Here is a 22,732-nt window from a genome sequence, read left to right on the forward strand (position 1 = left end):
TCCCAAGTGGGCTCCGTGCTGTCAGCACAGAGCCTGATGCAGGAATCGAACTCATGAACTGTGAGATCATGACCTGAGCCAAGATCAAGAGTCAGATGCCTCAGGTGCCCCATAAATCTGCCTTTTAGTGCAAGATGTCTCAAATTTTTGTATCCATGTTTGTGTGTATGTATGTGCATAGTAAGGGTGATATGTTATAAATGCTGCCTTTCATCCAGTGATAATATTTTATACTTAAGGACAACAACCCCCTTCCCCCCCTACCCATGTGCCACTCTTGCATGTGGATTATTTTGAGCTGAAGGACTTGAAGCCCTGTGGGTTCAAAACAGACTTTTGTCCCTCCCTTAACCCACAGAGAAGAATCTAAATTGGGAACTTTTCCCAGAATAAGGGTTCTCAACAGATTTTATTTTAGTGACCCATCTGTATGGTCGGGCTAGCCTCTGATTACTAAACATTTGCTCTTCTTATAGTCCTGGAAAGTGCATTCCTTTCCTTTGAAATTCCAAACTCCTACTCCCTTCTCCGTAGTTCAGAATGACAGGTATAGTTCATTGTGCCTGTCTTTGGAATTTTTATGTTTGTGTGGATTCCCTGTATATACACCTCTTATATTAGATTTTCTCTTGTTAATCTGTCTCATGTCAATTTGATTCTTAGTCCAGCTGTAAGGACCCTTGAAGGGGACAGGAATTCTTGCCCCCGACCATACTATTTGTGTGCATTCCAGTCTTATTAAGGATTCAAAGCCTTTTAGGTTTCTCAGGAATTGTCCCTTTCTTCATATAGAAGTCTAGCTCCTTGATTTAAGGATGCTATTTTTGGTATTGCTTTTGTGTAGTGTCTTGCTTTTTATTTTTTATTTTTTATTTATTTAGTTTTTAATCTCTAGCACAGGACTAGGTATATCGGAGATACTCAGTAAGTATTTGAACTAAATGCATTCACTTACTTGTATAAACCATAATTTCCGTCTCTTCCCATAAAGAATGTAATGCTTGTTCCAACAAGCTCTAGAAATGTCTACATTCTACAATGCTTATATTTTGTCACATTATGGAGAGCAATTTATTGTGTTACTTACTCATTTCCATAGCAAGGACAGTGATATTATGCCAAGAAAACTCCTCCCGATCAAGGGGTCTTGCAGTCATTAGGGCACCTGTTGTAATGTCAACATAGAAGAATCTTCCAGGGTCACTGCTTCTGTCAATGGAATATCTGCAAAAACACAGATTAAATGCGTTGCTTTATTTGGATAAATATACTACAGCATATTTCATGAGAGAACTGAGTGCATACTATGTGAAACATGGTGCAACGAGTTCTGAGTTACGGACACTTGGAAGACTGCATTTGCTGTTTTTATCATGTCCAGATACAATCCCCCACCAACACCCCCCCCAAAAAAAACCCATAAAAAACCAACAACAAAGTATTACTGCTTGAATTTTCTCATTCATAAGTTGAAATAAAACAGGGTACCAAGGCTTAGGGCAGTTTTAAGCCAATTAAAGATCCATTTCAGCTTTTTAAATCTTAATACTGCCCTAAGGCTTTTGGGACATTCTGAGTATCAATCTCTGCATGTCTTTGTTCAAAATGAATTTTATTTATTTAAGTTTTTGAAATGCTAGATTGGAACTGGAAAAGTTATAGTTAGTGTTTCCAGTCCCTATAATTAGTATCACCTATCGAGAAGGAAGGATTTTGCATTAGGTCCTTTGTAAACATGCTAATGACTGATCTGCTGACATACACAGTAATAGTATTTAATAGCTAGAGAGCCCTTATTCATGCAGTATTTTTAGTAGGGCGAACGAGGTTTGACTAGGTTGCATCATGTAAATAAACTTGGAATTTATGAATTTATGGGGCACAACTTGTTAGAAAATATCATGTGAGTTATATAATTAATGGTATATACAAAGCAGATGTTCCATAACCCAAATGGCTCCATTCTTGTTCAGGCAGTGCACTTCATTGCTTTTATCTTTCATGTTCAGTGTGGACCAAAATTCATCCTTACACAGGAAAAGAAGGATATTTACCTGACGGTTTCAGACTTCTCTAAGGACAGAATGCTTGCCTCATAGTTTGCTATTGTCTGTATCCTTTGAATTATTATTTACCTGGGTACTCCATAATTCCTGTTGAACCTGATTTGGCAGTCTGACCCTTTGTGTTCTTTCATGTGGTCTCCATTTTGGGAGATTCAGTTAGTGTGGAGGGAGATTCAGACATCTGTACGTTTAAAACCCTCCATAATATGTCGCCATGATTGAGAACCATTCTTGAGAATCTGTGTAGTCCTTGGTAATGGTGAGTAATTATAATAGCTGCCATTTATGGAATACCAGATATTTTATAGCTTCTTTTAAAATTCTTATAAAATCTCTAGGAGGTAGGTATTCTCTCAATTAGCAGAAAAGAAAACTAAGAGAAGTTAAGTCACTTTCATACAGTTAAACAGCTAATAATTTGCAAAGGTAGCACATATATATTTATATATGTACATATAAAACTACTGTAATATATTGGGTTCAGAATTCTATTTAGAGTTCTCAGCGATTACAGTGTATATCTTAAAGTTGTGGAAACTGGGGAACTGCCATTTTGATGGGAGTGATAAGTTTCTGTAGTGCATTGTTTTTCAGACTAGCATTGAAAGAAAATGAAATAGAACATATGCATGCCAGACTGCTATGAGGGTAAATATTGATGGTAAAACTGTTTCAAATATGTACAAGGGTGTAGATATGTATATATGCACACACACATACACATGTATGTATGTATTATGTCATGTATATGTATTATTTGGTAAAATGTTTTCTTCCAAAGACGTATTTTTTTTCTGTAGGAATTCAGAATGGCTGTTCAGAGATTATGAATTAAAGGGAAAGGTGACCACTAAGGGCTGGAGAAGTTGGAATCCTTTCAGTTATAATTCTCCAAGAGTTGGGAAATTTAAGGAAGTACATTAATGCCTTTCTCTGCTTCTGACCCTACTTAATGAACACTTACTGTAGCCAGGCACTGCTTTATACACCTTACATATATTGGCTCATTTAATACTTACAGTATCCCTAAGAGGTAGGTACAGTGTCTTGATTTTATAGGTAGGGAAACTGAGGCTTGGATTGGTTAAGTCACTTGCTCAAGATTGAAATCAAGCCTGGGCAGTTTGGTTTCCGGTTCCTGCTAACCACCACACCATTCTGCCTTACTGCACATGGAACGTAGGAAATTCTTTAAGGGAACACGGCCTTCTCTCTTCTTGAAGATAGATTAAGCCATGATAGCAAACTATTGGCTTCTTAATAAAGAACAACAATGCCTAAAAATTTCACTTAAAATTAATTGGAGCGTTTCTTTTCTAGGTGTAATTAGTGATGTAGTTTTAAAGTTCACTATTTTAAGCGTTGAATTTGTCTTTGGAAAAAAGTACTGGTTGGCTCATGACAGTCTTTTCTTCAGTCAGCCATTCAGCCCACAGAGCCATAACCCTGGTGGCGGCTCTCCAAGCGGTAGGCACAGTGCCGAGGCAGCCCCCGGCCTCTATGATGCGCCAGCTTTCTACACTCAGCTACAGCGCCACAGCAAATGTCACAGACAGTGTAGGAGATGGAGCGATAGAAGTAACTGACAGAACCCTGACGGTACTGCCTGGTGACACACTGAGCAGAAGCACCGCAAGCTCGCCTCAGAGAAGCCTCCCTCAGCAGTGGAACCCCCCCTCCGATTTCCCAAAGCAGAAGCTACTGAATTGTGGCAGCGGTAGCATTCCCTGCTCTGGATGGGACGCTGGGCCAGTTTTCAGGAGGCAGGAGAACAGATTAAAGGTGTAGGTACAGATGGAAAATGGGGACATTGGGACACACTAGTGAATTATGTAGGTGGTTTTCCTTTCTCTAACCATAATATTCTCACCTATTATGGGCAGAATAGGCATAATATACACAGACAAAACAGCCTTCAGTGAACAATAACTAGTGTTTGTTGGGCTCCCTGCTTAATGGCTTGGCTGAGGGCACACTCGGAATTTGGGAGCGATTTGAAGGTAGGGCGTCAATGGGCAGGCTTGCTAAATCCACACACACACACACACACACACACACACACACACACAGCCCGCCCCCCCGTAGGAGAGGACAGGAGGGCAGGCTGTTTCCATACCAGCAGAAGTCTATTTCAGTTGCCAAATGGTTCAGTTTCCTGTTTGCCAGAAGTGCCTGTAGCATTTATTAAAAAATTTAGGAGATCCTAAATTGTTTAGGAGATACTAAACATTATATTTTTCATGTATACGTAACTAAATATTGAGATTTAGTTTTGGGATTTACTAGTAAATCACGACCAGTTTATATGCCTGAATGTGGCATAGACTTTCTAGAAAGGAGATTATAAAAGTCCTGACAATCTTTTTAAAAAATTAAATGGCCTTTTATCTATAACATTTTAACTTCAGGTGATATATTGATTTTAGGGCAATTTAATATGTGTTTTCTTTTTAGGAATATAAATCTCATTAATTTTAATAAAAATGTAGAAGATGAATTAGCCAAGGTGCATATAACATGCAAATTATTTTAAAAGAAAATAACTTCTATAGGAAAAAATAAGGATAAAATGAACAATTTGGGGAAAGATAACAGGACAGTAATTTCCAAGTGGGTTTATTAAATTATCTCCAGAGATTTGATTTTAAGTGTTTTTCCTTCTGAGAATCCAGGACCCCTGATGTTCTACTTGGGTTTAGGGACCATTCTTTACTGCTGTGAGGCTGTACAAAGAGTCAGGGACCCTAAAGCTAGCAATATGAATTCCCCTTTGCACCCAAAATGCAGAGGGAGAATTACCCCCAGTTCTGATAAGTGGAATCCCTTGCCCCCTCTGCCTGAATGCTTATCTGTTGTCTCCAGGCCTGTGGCCGTCAGGCTGTTCTTGCCAGTTTCTCTCTCAGGACCTAGAGTGCTGCCCCAGAATACGCCCAGTGGACCCTGCTCTCTGCCTCTGGCCTATTCATTCACTCGTGGATTCCTCCTGACTGGGATCTATTGGAATAGAAAGCCTCTCCATTATCTACCTTCCTGATGCTGACCCACTGATGGTTTTCTTTTTCTTTTTCTTTTCTTTTTTTTTTTTTTTAACGTTTATTTATTATTGAGAGACAGAGAGAGACAGAGCATGAGCAGAGGAGGGGCAGAGAGCGAAGGAGACACAGAATTTGAAACAGGCTCCAGGCTCTGAGCTGTTAGCACAGAGCCTGACGCGGGGCTTGAACCCACAAACCGCGAGATCATGACCTGAGCCGAAGTCGGATGCTTAACTGACTGAGCCACACAGGCACCCCTACTGATGGTTTTCAAAGGCCAGTCATCTGAAGCAGCATTTTCTGTTAGCCAGACAGGGTTTCTTAATTGTGTATGCCTCACTGCTCCATGGCAGTAGTGGATGTAGTCCTGTTGGTATCTTGCTTTCATTCTACATATGTCTGAAGATCATGACTTCAGTCTTGAATACTGCACATACACTCTAGGGTGTGTGTTTTCTGACTCCATTCAGTCCCTTTTGCTTGTCATTTAGCAGTGTGACTTCTCTAACAGTCATATTTCCAGTGCTAACCATGTGGAAGTCCAGAGTTAGAATCCAAAAAGAAGATGCAGAAGTATCCACTGGGTCTTCTGATTGACTATTTTAGAAATGGGCTCTGATATTTTCAAGCGTGTGTTTGTTTTACTTCTCTCTTCCCCCCATAAAGTTTTATTCTCTGAAGCTTTCCTCACAGTATCTTCCCTAACATGAGTAGGTTAACTAATTGATTAGAAGATACATATATTATATCTATGATATATTATTTTATCTCTAATATATGATAGATATAATATATATGTATGTGTGTTTTCTTGCCTTCTGAAAATATGAATTTACAGAATTTGTTTCATTTATGTTATGGTTATTATGTATCATTTCTGTTGGGGATAATATAGTTTCACTAACTTTTTCCTTCCTATCATACATTTAAAAAGTTTAAGGTTGGAATATCACTTCTATAAAGTTGGTATAATTTATACTAGAAAGATTAGTTGGCTTCTAACAATCAGAGATCAGAATTCAAGCAAAATCATTTTAGCCATTTCTGTAATGCCTGAAAATGTGAAATGTTTACTAATTGGTTAGACGAAGCAGATTTCCCCCACTATAGTTATTCTCAGGAGAGAACTGTCCTCGTTGAACTGAAAAAGCACATTTTAAATACAAAATAGCACTAGGTGAAGGAAGTACCCATGATAGAAAAGGCATTTGATAAATTGGGTGCATTTAAAATGTGTTGTCTGCATGCACCAAAGCCCCAGATCCGTTTTACCATGTGGCTTCCACAATGAATGTGACAGATGGCCTCAAACAGCCTTGGAATCCTGATCTTTTGTGTTGAGCTTCAGAGGCTTGGCAGTTGCTCTGGAAGGTTGAGGTGTCAACCTGTCCACCAGCTGTTTGCACTTTGGTTCCAGAATTGATGGGAGTAAATGGCCATGGCTATAGGAGCCGCTCTCCTCTGCCCCTTGATGGGGAAGCATCTTGATTGGAATCTTTAAGTTCAGAACACACTTTGGAGAGACTGATCTGAAGGCTTGAAATAGAAAGCCCTGTCTGGCCATTCTACATGGGATTGAAGCCTTGGACAGGAGTAGTTTCTATGTTTTTTCTATAGTGTGTGGAAATATATATAGTATACTTTTTTTCTAATCTTTTTTTTTTTTTAATTTTTTTTTTTTCAACGTTTATTTATTTTTGGGACAGAGAGAGACAGAGCATGAACGGGGGAGGGGCAGAGAGAGAGGGAGACACAGAATCGGAAACAGGCTCCAGGCTCTGAGCCATCAGCCCAGAGCCCGACGCGGGGCTCGAACTCACGGACCGCGAGATCGTGACCTGGCTGAAGTCGGACGCTTAACCGACTGCGCCACCCAGGCGCCCCTTCTAATCTTTTTAAAGTAGAAAAATGTTCCTAAAAATTGAAAGAGTGTGCAATGATCACTTTTGTATTCCTCACTAAGATTTGACAATTAGAGAACGGTTTTTTAATGTTTATTTTTGAGAGAGAGAGAGAGAGAAAGAGAGAGAGAGAGAGAATGAGTAGGGAGGGCAAAGAGAGAGCGAGACACAGAATCTGAAACAGGCCCTAGGCTCTAGTTGTCTGCATAGAGCCTGATGTGGGGCTCAAACTCACGAGCTGTGGGATTATGACCTGAGCTGAAGTCAGATCTTCACCAACTGAGCCACTCAGGTGCCCTAAGATTTGACAGGTTTGTTTTTTTTTTAATGTTTTGGTAATCTCTGTGTCTGTCTGTGCTTTATGTGATTTGGTAGTTCTCACTGAGGATGCTTTTGACCTCCCCACCCCTTCCTCCTGGGACATTGGTAAACGTGGGGACATTTTAGGTTGTTGCAACTCAGGGGTGCTACTGGCATTTAGTGGGTAGAGGCCAGAGATGTTGCTAAACATTGTACCATGCACAGAACAGCCCATGACAACAAAGAATCCATCTCAAAATGTCACTGGAGCCATGATTGAAAACTAAGGTGTGTGTGTGTGTGTGTGCACACGTGTGCTTTTTGCTAAACCAATTGACAGTGAGTTGCCAACATAATACTTCTAAATAACGTGAAAAGGCCGTGCTATTTAAACAGGAAGAACTAAGGAGAGTCTTCAGAAGAAGCAAAGGGAAAAAGTGCTAGAAAATGTAGGAAAGGTGAAATCTGTGGAAAAACCTGATTGAGTTGTTGGTCACATCTGGGTCCTTGGCAGAAATGATCTGTATGGTTGTTCCAATTGCCACATCCTCAGGAACCTCCACAAAATAAAAGCCAGGTTCAAATATGGGGGGCTCATCCACATCTTCCACACTGATGTGCACTGTTGTTGTGTCCTGAAATGGGCCTAGGTTCAGAAAACGCATCTCTAGGTGAGGATTGGCTCCTTCCACTTTCAAGGTGTAACTTTTCTTGCTTTCAAAACTCAGGGGCTGAAAAGTAACAGTAACAGGAAAATTGATTAGCCGTGAGCATGTATGTCAAGGTTCTAAAGGATGGCCAAGATTGACGGCTAGGGGTGGGTTTCCATCTTCATTAAAATGGTGGGAAAGAGGCAAAGGGAAAAACAAGGGAATTTTTCCTTTGTTCTGTATTTCTTGTTCTTAAGGTCCTTTTCCACAAATCGGGTAAAGAAGGTAAGGAAGATGCTAGACACCTCAGAGAGTGAAGGCAGCCAGTGTCCTGAACTACTACTTATGGTAGTTCACCATAAGCACCTTACAAGGGTTCTCGGAGCACTGTGTTAGATCAGTGTTTGTGTATTAAGTTTACCATAGCTGTTCTCCTGTAAAAATCTCTTTTGAGAACCTAATCCGTGGCCTCATTTTACAGTTGGAGAGACTGAGACACAGGAAGCTCAGAATACTGGGCTAAGCAGACATGGTTACGTAGTGTCAGAGTAGAAATGCTGGTCTAGATTTTTTTTGAATGTTTATTTATTTTTGAGAGAGAGAGACAGAGCACAAGTGGGGTGGGCAGAGAGGGTGAGGGAGACACATAATCCGAAGCAGGTTCCAGGCTTTGAGCTGTCAGCACAGGGCCTGATGCGAGGCTCGAACTCATGAACCGTGAGATCATGACCTGAGATAAATTCTTGGATACTTAACACACTGAGCCACCCAGGTGCCCTGCTGGTCTAGATTTTTAAATTCCTCATTCAGAGGCCATCCACAAAACTTTAACTTCGTCTGGTAACATTCCATGTCATACATATAATTTTTTTGATGGTTCCTTTTTTTTTAAATCTATTCATACCATAAGAATATTTTCTGTCAAAAAATACAACATTTTAGGGAAGAAAGTGAACTTGAATGGTATCCCTTAAGAACGATCCATTTATTTTTACGTTAAAAAAAAGAATGACCCATTTATTTTTTTAAAAAAAATATCAAAATGTTTTGAGCAACAATTACCTCAAAACATCACCAATAAAAAACAAACAAAAAAAAATCATGGCAAGTCCAACCTTTAAAATAATTACAGTGGGTAGCGAAGCAGTAACTAGAGCTTAAAAGTCACCTGTCCACTTGGCAGTGATTTAAATTTTTCTAACTAAATATTCACTGGCACTTTTTTTCATAAAATATGCTGCATGTCAGCACATTTGATGTTAGAAAGAGGCATGTGTCCATTTAATTAAGTGCTTAGCTTTTGAGAAACAGCAGAAGTGGCTTTAATTAAATTGGGTATTTTCAAATTCTAACAAAACATTGTTTTGTTGTTGTTCCCTTACTACTTGTTTTGCATTTACTTACAACCTACATTGTATTCCTTGTGTCCTGCTGTCAGCCATTCCCATTTAAACCCAGGCACCATTTCCACCAGCTTGCCTGTCTCCTTAGTTCTTAGTCAAAAGGCAAGGCTTCAGGGGTGCCTGGCTGGCTCAGTCAGTAGAGCATGCAACTCTTAATCTTGGGGTTTTGAGTTTGAGCCCCATGTTGGGTTTAGAGATAACTTAGTGAATAAGTAAATAAATAAAAAATGGTTTTAAACAAGGCAAAGTTTTATTAACAGGGAAATCTACCACTCAGATTATATGATAGGAAGGAGTAGTTTTACTTGAAGGAATAGTTTTACCAATTATTTATCTGTGTATTTAAAGTTTATTGATTTATCTTGAGAGGTACAGGGACAGCGTGACTGGGGCAGGGGCAGAGAGAGAGACCAAAAACCCCAAGCAGGCTGTGCACTGTCAGTGCGGAGCCCAACGAGGGGCTTGAATACAAGGAAGTGTGTGATCATGACCTAAGCCAGATGCTTAACTCACTGAGCCACCCAAGTGCCCTACGAATTCATTTTATTTATACTTACTCTCAAAATTTAGATATTCATCTATTCCTGTTAGATTACATTATGTTCTCTTAGAATTCTTGCTTATTGGTAACCCAAAGTAGGCACTGTTGTTTATGGTAGGTTTGAGCTAGGTAAAGTTTGTTTTCCTTAATTTTAAGTCATTTTGTAATTTGGTATAAATTTGTATTATTATTTTTTTAATGTTTATTTTTGACAGAGAGCGTGAGCGGGAGAAGGGCAGAGAGGGAGACAAGAGAATCCAAAACAGGCTCCAGGCTCCAAGCTGGCTGCACAGAGCCCAATGCAGGGCTCGAGCTCACAAACTGTGAGATCATGACCTGAGCTGAAGTTGGATGCTCAATTGACCGAGCCACTCAGGCACCCCATTTTGTGTTTTCTTTTTAATTAAGGTCTAATTTATATACATTCAAATTTGTCTTTTTTTTTAGTATAAAGTTTTGTAAGTTTTAACACATAGTTCTGTTTCCACCGTGGTAAGATATGGAACAGTTCCATCACTGTCATTACTCCACCATTGCTCCTTGTCCAGTGGCTCCTTTGTGGTCAGTCCCTCCTACTGGCAACCACTGATCTATGTTCTGTCTCTATTATAAGAACGTAGTAGGGGCACCTGGGTGGTTGAGCATCCAACTTTGGCTCATGTCATGACCCCCAATCCTGGGGTTGGGCTCTGTGCTGTCAGCTCAGAGCCTGGAGCCTGCTTCAGATTGTGTCTCCCTCTCTCTCTGCCCCTCCCCCACTCACCATCTGTCTCTCTTTCTGTCTCTCACTCTGTCTCAAAAATAAAAATTAAAAAAAACATAAAAATTAAAAAAAATGTATAAATGGAGCTGTTCAGGAAATACTTTTTTGAATCTGTTCTTTCACTAGGCATGATGCGTTTGAAGTTCATCCATGTTATTTTGTGAATGAATAGTCTGTCCCTTTTTATTACTATTTACTGTATGGATATGGGTGTAGCAGTTTATTTATCTCTTCTCTACTCGAGGTACATTTGGGTTGTTTCCAGTTTCTGATGGTTATGAATAAAGCTGCCATGAACATTTGCATACAGGTTTTTGTGTGAACATAGATTTTTATTTAATTTGGGTAAAAACCTAGGAGTTGGATTGTAGGATTATATGGTTAAATTTATTTTTAACTTTATAAGAAACTTCCAGACCAATTTTTATTTATATATTTTTGTAAGATTTTTTTGTTTGTTTCTGTTTTTTTTTTTAGTCTTTGTGAGAGAGAGTGTGAGTGGGGGAGTGGCAGAGAGAGAGGGAGACAGAGGATCCGAAGCGCCCAGGTGGCTTTGCACTGACCACAGCAAGCCTGATGTGGGGCTCGAACCCACAAATTGTGAGATCATGACCTGAGCTGAAGTCGGATACTTAACTGACTGAGCCACCCTGGCACCCCTCCACACCAGTTTTTAAGTTTTTTTTTTTTTTTTTTTTACGTTTATTTAGTTTTGAGAAATAGAGTGAGAGACACAGCGTGAGTGGGGAGGGGCAGAGAGGGAAGGAGACACAGAATCTGAAGCAGGCTCCAGGCTCTGAGCAAACGGTCAGCATAGAGCCTGATGCAGGGCTCGAACCCATGAACTGTGAGATCATGACCTGAGCTGAAGTCAGAGGCTCAACCGACTGAGCAACCAAGGTGCCCCTTCCACACCGGTTTTTAAAGTGACTGTATCATTTTGAATTCCCTCCAGGAATGCATGAAAGTTCTAGCTGCTCAACATCCTTGTCATTACTTGATTTTATCAGTTTTCCTGATTTTAGCCATCCTAGTGGATATGAAGTATCTCATTGTGGTTTTGATTTCTGTTTCCCTAATGCCTAATGTTTAGCAGTTTTTTAAATCTTCTTGAAGAGTTCTTTATATATTCTGTATTCAAGTCCTTTATCTGACATGTGTTGGCAAATATTTATTCCCAACCTGTGATTAGTTGTAACAGTGCTTTTGAAGAGAAGAAACTTTTTTTTTTTTTAAGAGAGAAAGAGAGAGCATGTATGGGTGCTTGTGGAGGAGGGGCTGAGTGAGAGAAAAAGAGAATTTTATTTTATTTATTTATTTATTTTTTTAATTTTTTTTTTCCAACGTTTATTTATTTTTGGGACAGAGAGAGAGACAGAGCATGAACGGGCAAGGGGCAGAGAGAGAGGGAGACACAGAATCGGAAACAGGCTCCAGGCTCTGAGACATCAGCCCAGAGCCCGACGCAGGGCTCGAACTCACGGACCGCGAGATCGTGACCTGGCTGAAGTCGGACGCTTAACCGACTGCGCCACCCAGGCACCCCAAGAAAAAGAGAATTTTAAACAGGCTCCATGACCAGCACAGAGCTCGATGTGGGGCTCAATCTCATGACCATGAGATCAAGACCTGAGCCGAAATCATGAGTTGGACACTTAACTGACTGAGCCACCCAGGTGCCCTGAAGAAAAGAAGCTCTTAATTTTAATAAAGTCTTTTTTATCACTTTCTTATTGGCATTTTGGTGTCATATCTAAGAAATCTTTGCCTAATAAGGGTCAGAAAGATTTTCTTCCATGTTTCCTTTTAGAAATTTTATAGTTTTAGTTTATTACATTTAGGTAAGTATGTGATCCATTTTGAATTTGTTTTTGTGAGGTAGTAAAGTGGTTTCTCTTGCATATGGATATCCAGTTGTTCCACTACTATCTGTTGAAAGGACTAAGGTGAGTTTTTAGTTATTGCTAAAATTTGTTTGGAAATAAATTACCCAGTGATGATTACATTAAGATTGTCTCCTCACTTAAATAATTTTATGATTTAAAATTGAAAGAAAGCATTGCCCCAAATACCCTAAGCTTTAATTTGCTCACAATTGATATAGGAGTTTGACTTTTGTCTTGAAAAGTTTTTGTATTTATTTTTTAACATCAGAGAATTGTTTATTTCCATAGTCATAATAGTAAATCAAAGAAGAATAATCTTAGAACCCAAGTTCCAAGTTCAAGAAATTTCCTAGACTTAGAGCACATAAGAAGAGCCATTATATTCTTGAAAATTGAACCAAAAAAATTGGGCACAAAATAGTAATGTACTTTCCTTCAGCAGAATTAATTATTCCTTCCTCTGTTCCTATAGTACTTTGTCATGTTTTGTGGTTCTTTTATTATGGTTCTTCTTTCTTTGTTTTACAAATGTGACCGTGTTGGTTCTTTTCACCAAAACTCAAGGGCAAAGGCTAAGAATTAGATTTTTATTCCCCAGTGCCTAGCAAGGGCCTAAAACCTGAAAGGCAGCAAAAAATGTTACACTGAATAGTGCAAAAAAGTTTTTCAGTTCAAGTATTGACGAGTATTGACAAGTACCAGTTGGGTGGTAATATACACAGATTTTATGTTACAATATTTCAGTGATTTTAAGGTGTGCATCTTTTCATATTTTGACATTTTGGAAATAGAGTTGTTTCTCCAGTTGATGGCATCTTACAGTTGCTTTAGGCCCAGCAGGAGATAGCATGCATGTATTTCAGCTGAGTTCTGCACATTGTTGGGACTACATGTGTTGAACTTTATTACCTTCTAAAATGTCTCCAGAAAGATTATACTATGATTTGACAATGAAACAAAAATTGTTGTGTGGGCAGAATGGCCTGGAAACAACAGCAGGGAGTAACTCTGATATTAGTGAAGCACGTGTATCTGTGTCAATAAGAGCTTTTTACCAAAAAAACCATAAGGAAGAAGAAAGCATTGTATCATTTGAATTGCAAGAGTTTTTTTTTTTTTTAAAGTGCAAGGGTTTTTTTTTCTTTTATAAAACAATGATGTGATTTACATTTCCTGAGCACCTTAGATTTGATGAAATATGGAAGTTTTGCTTTTTGTGGCCTGCCTAAGAGGAAAATGGACTCCAAACAATTGCTTGTTGTATGCTGGCAGATAGAAGACATGCTGAAGACCGGAGTAGGGCATAACGGCACGCTTGTCTAGAATAAAGAGCAATCTGAAAAATACGTGTTTCAAGTTATCTTTCAAGCATTTGAGTGAGACTGGAAATCAATTGATTGATTACTTAAAAGCCAAAAAGACCCAAGATACTGGGTAGTAATCAGTGTGGTTTTATGAAGACCCAATTCTATCAATTCAACTTAATTTTTCTTTTTGAAAAAGTATGTGCTTTTTAGACAAATAATAGGGCTTATGGAAATAAATCAAAAGCAGAACTTCTGTTTCACTTTTATATGACATTATTAATGACAAAGTAGGAAGATGGGTGTGGGTCAGGCATCTGAGTGAATGTTGTTCCAAAAGTACAGACTGAGCAGTCAATAGCCTCTAAAGTATTTATTATATTTGACTTGTTCATCTACCCAACTTATTGACCTCTTTTTTAATTCTATTTTCTATCACCTCCTAAGTTCAGAAGAGAAATCCAAATGACCTTGGCAAAACTGAAGCCTATTTTGATTAAATATGGATATAGTTTTAGTAATGACAGTGAAAGATAGTGGTCTATCTTATAAGGTTTAATCTTTTCTCCACATAAGGGAGCTGGAGAAACAATATTGTGGGGTTCCCTTCAGATACAAAATTGTAATAGTATTTTTTTAAATAAATGGCCTATAATAAGGTCTAAGCCATATTCTAATAATTTAAAATACACTGATATATTATTATTTAGAATTATCTTATATATTATTTTAAGATACAAAATGAAATTTAAAATATATGGGGAATGCCAAAAGCTCTTTTTCTGATTGTTTAATTTTTTTAAAGAAAATTTTTGCATTAAAGACACAATAATTCTCCAAATCTTTGAGCATTTACCTTGTGTACAGTTACCAGTCATGGTAGGCAGTGTATTATTAACTCTTTACTTGAGGCATACCACATCATAGGGGAGTGTTCTTAATCTTATGTCATATACCAGATTGGTATTACCATTTTTAGTCGTCTTTATAATTCTAATGTGTTATTAAGTCAAAGGATGAGAATAACATAAGAAATTGTAATATTTAAATTACATCCAGGTTTATTTGATTATTCTGAAGTTAATATCAGCACTTTACACTGTTTTGAGGTCATCGTGTGCTGGTTTATAAAGATTTCTGGTTGGTGGAATGCTGAATACATCTGTTCTTTTGCTGTATTTGTATATTGCTTATGTAAATACAGGACAAACATGTGAACTTTTCCCTTCTAAATCAGTGTTAATTCAACTCTGTGGAATAGCGTGTAGTAAAGTTGTCGTTAAAGACATTATTAACTTGTGCTCCATTCTAAGTTACGACTTTGTTGCTTTTGTCAAGGTCATCGATGATCTCCCTGTTCCTAAAGTCTGTGGTCGGCTTTCAGTGTTCTTACATGATCTTCAACAGCATTTGTCTTTCCCTTCTCCTGGAAACAGTTTTTAATACCTTCCAGGGTACCACACTCCCTCGATTTTCCTCCTGTTTCCCTGATCTCTCCTTCTAAGTCTCCTTGCTTATCCTTGCCCTTCTCTCTGACCTCTTCATGCTGGGGTGCTATAGGGCTCATTTCACTGTCTTCTCCGTATGTGCCCCGTCCCTTGGAGTGTCATTCTGTTGGATTTGCTTTAAGCAGCATTGATATGCTTGTGACTCCCAAATTTATATTTCCAGCCCAGAACTCTTCTCTAGACCCCATATTCCTATAACCAGTAGTTACGACACATCTCCATCTGGGTAAGATGTCCACACTTAATCCCAGTATTTGTCACCACCTGCCTGCCGCCTTCTCTACCTGCAGACTCTCCCATCTCAGTTAGAGGCAGCTCTGTTCTTGTTGCTCAGTTGGTTCTTCTCTTTCTTTCTTATCCTCATTCAGTCTGTTAGGAAATCCCGTTAGCTCTACTTTCAGATTATATCCAGATTCTGACCGCATCTCACCACCTCCATTCCTACTACCCTAGGCCAAGCCACCATCATCTCCTACCTGGATTATTGCTTCCCTGTTATGGTCTTTTTTCCACACAGCCTACAGAGTAATTATCTTACAATGAAAGTCCAGTTATGTCATACATGTTTTGAAGTCCTCCAGGTGTTCCTTGCTTTACTCAGAGGAAGAAGCACTTAGAGTAGCCTGTAAGATCCTATAGGATAAGGAGTATAGGATCCTATACTCTTTATAGGATCCTATACTCTTTATAGGATCCTATAAGTCAGACTGTATAGGTCTGACTTTTTTCGTCTACTAGTCTTCCCCTGTACTCAGCCTTATCAACCCCTTTGTTGCTTTTGAAACAGACTAGACAGAGCCCATCTCTGGGCCTTGGCACTGGTTTTGCCTGGAACAACATTTCCATGCCCATTCCCTGTCTGCAGGGCTCTGTGTATAGTTCTCACTGAAGTCATTTGTAGGGCACCTCCCAGGGGTGTGCGTTGTCAACCTGCCCAGCTCTGTGCTGTAACTCTACCCACTTTAAATCTTTGTATAAATGTCGCTTGTCTGTGAAGCCAGTCCCAAACACCCAATTTAAATTTAAAGTCATGTTGGCTTTTCTGATCTCACTTTTGTTCTGTTTTACCCCTCCCCACCGTGGCATTTGTCACTTCCTAGTACTATATTACTTTGTTGATTTATTTGGTATTTCAACTATCTTCTTCCCCTTTTTAGAATGTAAGCACCACAAAGGCAGATATTTTCAGTTATTTTACTTACTGTCTGCATCATGCGTGTAGAGTGATACCTGGCACATAGGTAGATGCTTGACAAATATTTGTTGAACAAATAAGATATCTTAGATGTATTTAAAGTAGAGGAGATGGAAGATTAAATCAATGAGTTTTTGAATTTATCACATATAGAGCTACTAGGACGATAAAATTTCAATTTTTTAAGGTTTTATTTTCCACCCAGATATATCCATATGTGCTTTATGTCACAGAAAAAATTGGTTTTCAGAAAACTGATATTCAGAAAACTTGGTAATTTGTGAAGCAAAGGAATTTCAAGTGATAATACCACTCAGTAGCTATGTTTGATAAAACTTTTCCAAGCCTAATTAGCATCTGTGGATCTTCGAGTAGCAATTAAAAAATCTCTGCATGTTATTTATTGACTCATAAATAACATTATAGCTTGCTTTATTATTTATGGTGTAAAATAGTGAAATCTGAGTGTTATTCAACTGTAAATATTGATCAAGTCATTAACATCATTAGTGAATTAAGCTACCACAGTTTTTTTAAGTGATTAAGTAATGACTTAGGAGAAATGACATAATTATATTTTTATCATCACATGGTACCCTCTCTGTAAAATGATGACACAGCCAGTGTTTACATGTAAGCGAAAGGAGGTTTTTTTTTTTTTTTAACAAGTGGAAAGAACATTTGTCCGAGGATTTAAAACATTACATACCTCTAGTGTAACAGCCCTTACTGATCTCATATATATTCCCAGCCTCCATTAACATGATTTGAAAAGAGGGGTTGCCTTACCTTCTTCACAGTTATGATGCCAACTTGGAAATTGGGATCTGTGTTAATGTCAAAGGCATCTGCACCGTCTCCATCCACGATGGTGTATTTCATCTCTGCATTGATTCCCTCATCCAAGTCCTTGGCAAATACTCTACCCACAGTGGAGCTAACTGGAGCTGATTCCAACACACTCATCTGATAATGTTCTGTGAAGAAAGGTCAGAACATGCATTCGTGTAATCTGTTGCTATAAAAAATGCCTCAATAGTGTCAAATCATATCAGACATGCTGGGCAAAATGCCTTCCTCCTGGTTTAAGAATTAAAACTTGAGTTTTACAGAGGAAAAACTGAAATCCAGACAGGCTGAGCAAACATTATGAGGTCATAGTCTATACTGGATGTTTGATAAGGAGGGACCAAAATAGCTTGACCTAATCCTAAGAATAGGACAGGATGAAGGGTGCCTGGGCAGCTCAGTTGGTTGAGAGTCCAACTTCAGCTCAGGTCATGATCTCATGGTTCATGAGTTCAAGCCCCACATCAGGCTTGCTGCTGTCTGAGCAGAGCCTGCTTCGGATCCTCTGTCCCCCCCTCTCTGTGTCCCTACCCCACTCATGCTGTCTCTCAAAAATAAATGAACATTAAAAAAAAAGAATAGGACAAGATGAAAACAAAAATATTTCTTCTCCACCCCCCTTGTTAACGTTTCTATATTTTTGAGAGTGGGGGAAGGGTAGAGAGAGGGACAGAGAATCCCATGCAGGCATCACACTGTCAGTGTAGAGTCCAACACGGGGCCTGAACCCATGAACTGTGGGATTATGATCTGAGCCAAAATCACGAGTCAGACGCTTAACTGACTGAGCCACCCAGGTGTCCCCAAAATATTTCTTCTTTCAGTGACTCTACCTTCAGAGTGGAAGGAATTATCTTGCTTTCCAATCTTTTGGTCCCTCCTAATGAACTATTTCCCCAAATGTTAATTCCTTCTGACAGAGGAAAAAATATGATTGCAAAGTATGTATTTATTCTGTTCACACTTGAAATGCCCACGTTTTCCTTCGTGGCCTGGCCAGCATATGGAGTTTCTAGCTCTGTCCACTTGCCCATATTTAGTGGGGATCAGTGAGCTCTAAATGAGGAACAGCCACAAAGAGCAGCTCCAACTACTCTACGACCAGCTTCCAGCTCCGTGTGTTGTCCATCAGTGCGTCTTTGCCCTCAGCCCTGCCCACTGCAGACCTCTGTTGTGTCTTGTTCTCTTGTTCCAGGTTAGAATATCCCAAAAGTCGTCACATCTGTGAGAATCTCAGAGTTGGAAATGTTCTCCTTTTCAACTTGATATTTTGAATTCACAATTAAATTTAGTTCATTTTCATTTTCAAAGAGTTGTGTCTTCACTAACTTACCTTCTCTGGGGCTCAACTTTTTGACGTTCTTCATTATTTTGTCAATCAAAATGTGACTGACTAAATAACAAAGAAAATCACACAATCATATTTTCAGTATGTTCATGGTCTCTTATTCTAATATGTATTGGCAAGCTACAGGGAAGCCTGGGATGTAAGGGCTTGAGTTTCACAAAGATTTGGGGAGGTTGATAGCACCCAACCAGCTCACAGCACCCTCCCTTGTACAGGAAAAGAAATAAAGCCTGTTCTTTGCAAATATGAGCCAGGAAATTGCTAAGTTCTGTACTAAGCTGGCAGGCACTTGGATTTCATGATCTCTTTCCATTCTCTTCCAAAGTTGTTGAGGATTATTGCAGAGCTTTTGGGAGAAACTAACAAGTATTTTTCCCACACCAGGAAAGCTACATGTTCTGCGTTTAAACAAGCATATACGTAAGATTTCTACACATGATGGATTGTATTAGAAATAAATAGCCTAAGATCTTGATATTCCTTTGTATTTGGTTCCGTTAAAGGTAACTGAGCTTGCTCAATATAAAATAATAGTTGTGTCATTTGGTCAACATCCCATGATCAAATTATGGTAATATTTATAAGAAAGAAGGAAAACTGAATTTTTAAAATGAGCGGTCAAGGGGTGCCTGGGTGGCTCAGTCGGGTGAGCATCCAGCTCTTGATTTCATTCCAGGTCATGATCTTGGGGTCATGGGATCAAGCCCTATATCAGACTCCATGCTCAGTGTGGAGGGAGAGAGGGAGAGAAAATCAGGCCCTGTGCTGACGGTGTAGAGCCTGACACGGGGCTCAAACCCGGGAACTGTGAGATCATGACTTGAGCTGAGATCAAGAGTTGGATGCTTAACTGACTAGGCCACCCAGGCGCCCTAATGACGATTACTTTTATGTATTTACATTTCATCTTCTGTGCAACATAGTCCATGCTTTTACTCTACGCTGGGTTCTCCATTATTTTGAAAAAGTGACAACTCAAAATGTTTGCTTTAGAATGGGTGTTAAGATGTTGGCTTGCGGGGCAGGACTAAAACCCTGGTTCTCGTTGTGTTGTGTGATGCCGTTGTGAAGTTGGCAGGTTTGGGGTGATAGGAGTTTCCTGCGGTTTGTCCAAATTCACACACTTAGGAGCTACATAATAACGTGGTTTTTTGCCCTGTTTTCATTGGAGATACCCTCTAGTGTTAAATTTAAAAAGCCAAATAGGGTAGTTTAAGGATGTTCAAGAATCTATGATATATATATAGTATATATATAGTATATATATAGTATATATATAGTATATATATAGTATATATGTAGTATATATATATAGTATAAATAGTATCTATAGTGTATATATATATATATAGTGTATATAATCTATAGTGTGCAATATGAGCCATTTGTGAAGTAATAAAGATAGAACCCACAGAATCAGGAAAGCAGTAAGAAACCAATCCATATGGCATTTCACAAACTGTTCCACGATGCACTGCTCTTCAGTATGGTAGAGCTAGTCAGCTTCTCAGCCTACTTGCTTGTGCCATTTGTGAAATTCTTACCTAGTGTCCTGCCTTTCTGTTTCATAAAATCTCATGGGGGTCTTTGTGTACACCAGTTGTATGTGAGTATTTGAACTTCTCCTATCTTTCAGAGATAAAGGAGATGGCTCACTTGGTCTGTCTGATTCAGAATATAGCTACTCAGCTACTAGTCTGGCTTGACTCTGGTTTTAGTTTAGTTTAGTTTAGTTTTTTTTTTTTTAACCTGATTTCCCTGGTCAAGTCTTTCACCTGGAATTGTGGGTGCTTTCACCTGGAATTCTCATTTCTCCAACGGCTCCCTTTAGGCATCTGATTCTCAAATTCCCTTCTCCATTGCTGGGCTCCATTCCACAGTTACAGCTCTGTATTTCCACCTTCCTTAAGGACATTCAATCAGATTGTCCTGCTGTCACTTCATATTCAAATCCGTATTTGTCTTCCTCCTTCCCTGCCACTGGTTCCATTATGCATCCTCTATTTCCATCAGCACTACGATTCTTCTCCGTGTCACCCAGACTTAAAACATCGTAGTCATCTTTGACTCCACCCTCTGCCATGTTTCCTTCAGCCAGGAAATCAGGAGACAGAAATCCATGTTTTCTTGTTAGTCCCACTCCAGTCCTTCTGCTGTTTCTTTAAGTCCCTATTAGGTCAAATCTCGACCATTGTAAAAGCCCCCTGACAGGTTCCCCAGCTTCTAGCCTCCACTTTTGCCAACCCCTCCTGTACCTGGCTGTCAGATTAGCCTTCTTTTATGTCTCTGTCTTGCTCAAAAACTTTTCAGTGACTTCCTTTAGAAATATAACACATTTGAAACACTGAAGAGCACGTCTCCACTTTTAGGCGGTCTTTGAACATAAAATTCCATTCCCTACTTTATTTCCAGGTCTTTCTGTTGTAGATATATATATAATATATATAATATATATTATATATATATATATTATATATGTATAATGTATACATATATAATGTATATATATGTGTACATATATGTGTATATGTATATATATGTACATATATATGTATAAATTATATATGTATATATATTTTCCCTTACATTTCGATTCTACTTGAATGAGCTGTAGGAAAGCAGAGATTTTGTTTGTTTTGTAAACCGCTCTATGTCCCATACCTAGATGGTGCCCAAAACAAATATTTTTTTGAATGACTGAATGGCTTCCCCCTTCTGGAATGTCCTCCTTTCTTTCTATTTAAATCTTTTATATGTTTCAGTCCCCTGTTGAGGTATCATCCTTCTGTGAAGGCTTCTTAGTTCATTGTGAAAGTTTCATTCTGCACTACTCAACTGGCATGGCAAATCCACTTGTTGGTTAACTTCTGATGAGTTTAGAATATGTACTCCCCAGCTGAATTTTAAGCTTCATGGGGGCAGCAACGGGATCTCAGGTATCTTGTATCCCTCATGGCCGGTGCCATTGCAAAGCAGGTACTTGGTACTCTTGTGAGTTGACTGGTTAAGTAGTTAGGCTGCTGTGTGTTCACCTACAGTTTTGGCTTAGTTTCTCTGTGTGCATTCTCAACAGGGCAGTATTGTCTCCTAGGGGACAAACATTGGTTCGGGGAAGGGGGAGATCTGAAAAAAAAAAATCTTAGATGCTACAGTGGTTTGTAGCTTTCTAAAGTTCACCCCTATCCAACAAAATCTCATTCCTTACTATTTAATTTTATGGGGCAGGGTGCAGGGCATGACGATCAAGGAAAAAAAAAAAAAAGTTTAGAAGAGCTCCAGAGAGAGGTGATAATGAAAAAAGTGAGAAACACTGGTATAGTGCCATGGGATGTTGGGACCTAGAAGGGAAATGTTTATGTGAGAATTGCACAATAAATGTATGAAGGGAACCCATGGATAATTGAACTTAAGGAGGAACTCAGACTGCCCTTTTTCTTTCATTTCTGTAATAGGTGCATCCCTCTGGCCTGAGATCTATACTCTCATTGGTTAGGTACTCACTCTGGGGAAAGCGGGGTGGGTTATCATTGACATCTGAGAGGGTGATGTTGACCGTTGTGGTCCCAGCTAACCCTCCAAGCTGCCCTCCCATGTCCTTGGCTTGGATAATCACTTCATAGTATTCTTTGGCTTCTCGGTCCATGTTCATGAGAGCTGTCCTAATGACACCTGCAGGGCAGAAAAGATTTTGTTTTCATTTTTATTTTTTTTTAAAGTTTTGTTTATTTATTTTTTGAGAGAGAGAGAGAGCTCTTGTGCGCGTGCACACACGAGTGGGGGCGGGGGCAGAGAGAGAGAGGGAGAGAGAGAATCCCAAGCAGGCTCTGCACTGTCAACGGGAACAGGCTCAGTCCCACGAACCGAACTGTGAGATCATGACCTGAGGTGAAACCGAGTCAGATACTTAACCGACTGAGCCACCCAGTTGCCCTAAGATTTTGTTTTTAAAAATAAAACCGCAAATGCAGTGTTTAAGATGGGCT

General features: G+C 39.1%; 1 protein-coding gene across 1 annotated transcript in view; it reads right to left on the bottom strand.

The window, feature by feature from the left end:
• CDH20 (cadherin 20) overlaps positions 1-22,732 on the bottom strand; it is a 50,051-nt gene that overhangs the window by 15,901 nt on the left and 11,418 nt on the right. Inside the window, exons 4-7 of the mRNA XM_047086313.1 lie at positions 22,251-22,418; positions 17,342-17,529; positions 7,780-8,033; positions 1,088-1,224 (exon numbers count right to left, since the gene is read on the bottom strand). Of these exons, the coding sequence (XP_046942269.1) occupies positions 1,088-1,224; positions 7,780-8,033; positions 17,342-17,529; positions 22,251-22,418 (747 nt within the window). The remainder of the gene's footprint in view (positions 1-1,087; positions 1,225-7,779; positions 8,034-17,341; positions 17,530-22,250; positions 22,419-22,732) is intronic.

Source organism: Lynx rufus, unplaced genomic scaffold (genome assembly GCF_022079265.1).
Source record: "Lynx rufus isolate CCGP_SWC_20201006 ecotype Redwood Valley unplaced genomic scaffold, mLynRuf1.p SCAF_20, whole genome shotgun sequence".
In the NCBI taxonomy this organism is placed as follows: domain Eukaryota; kingdom Metazoa; phylum Chordata; class Mammalia; order Carnivora; family Felidae; genus Lynx; species Lynx rufus.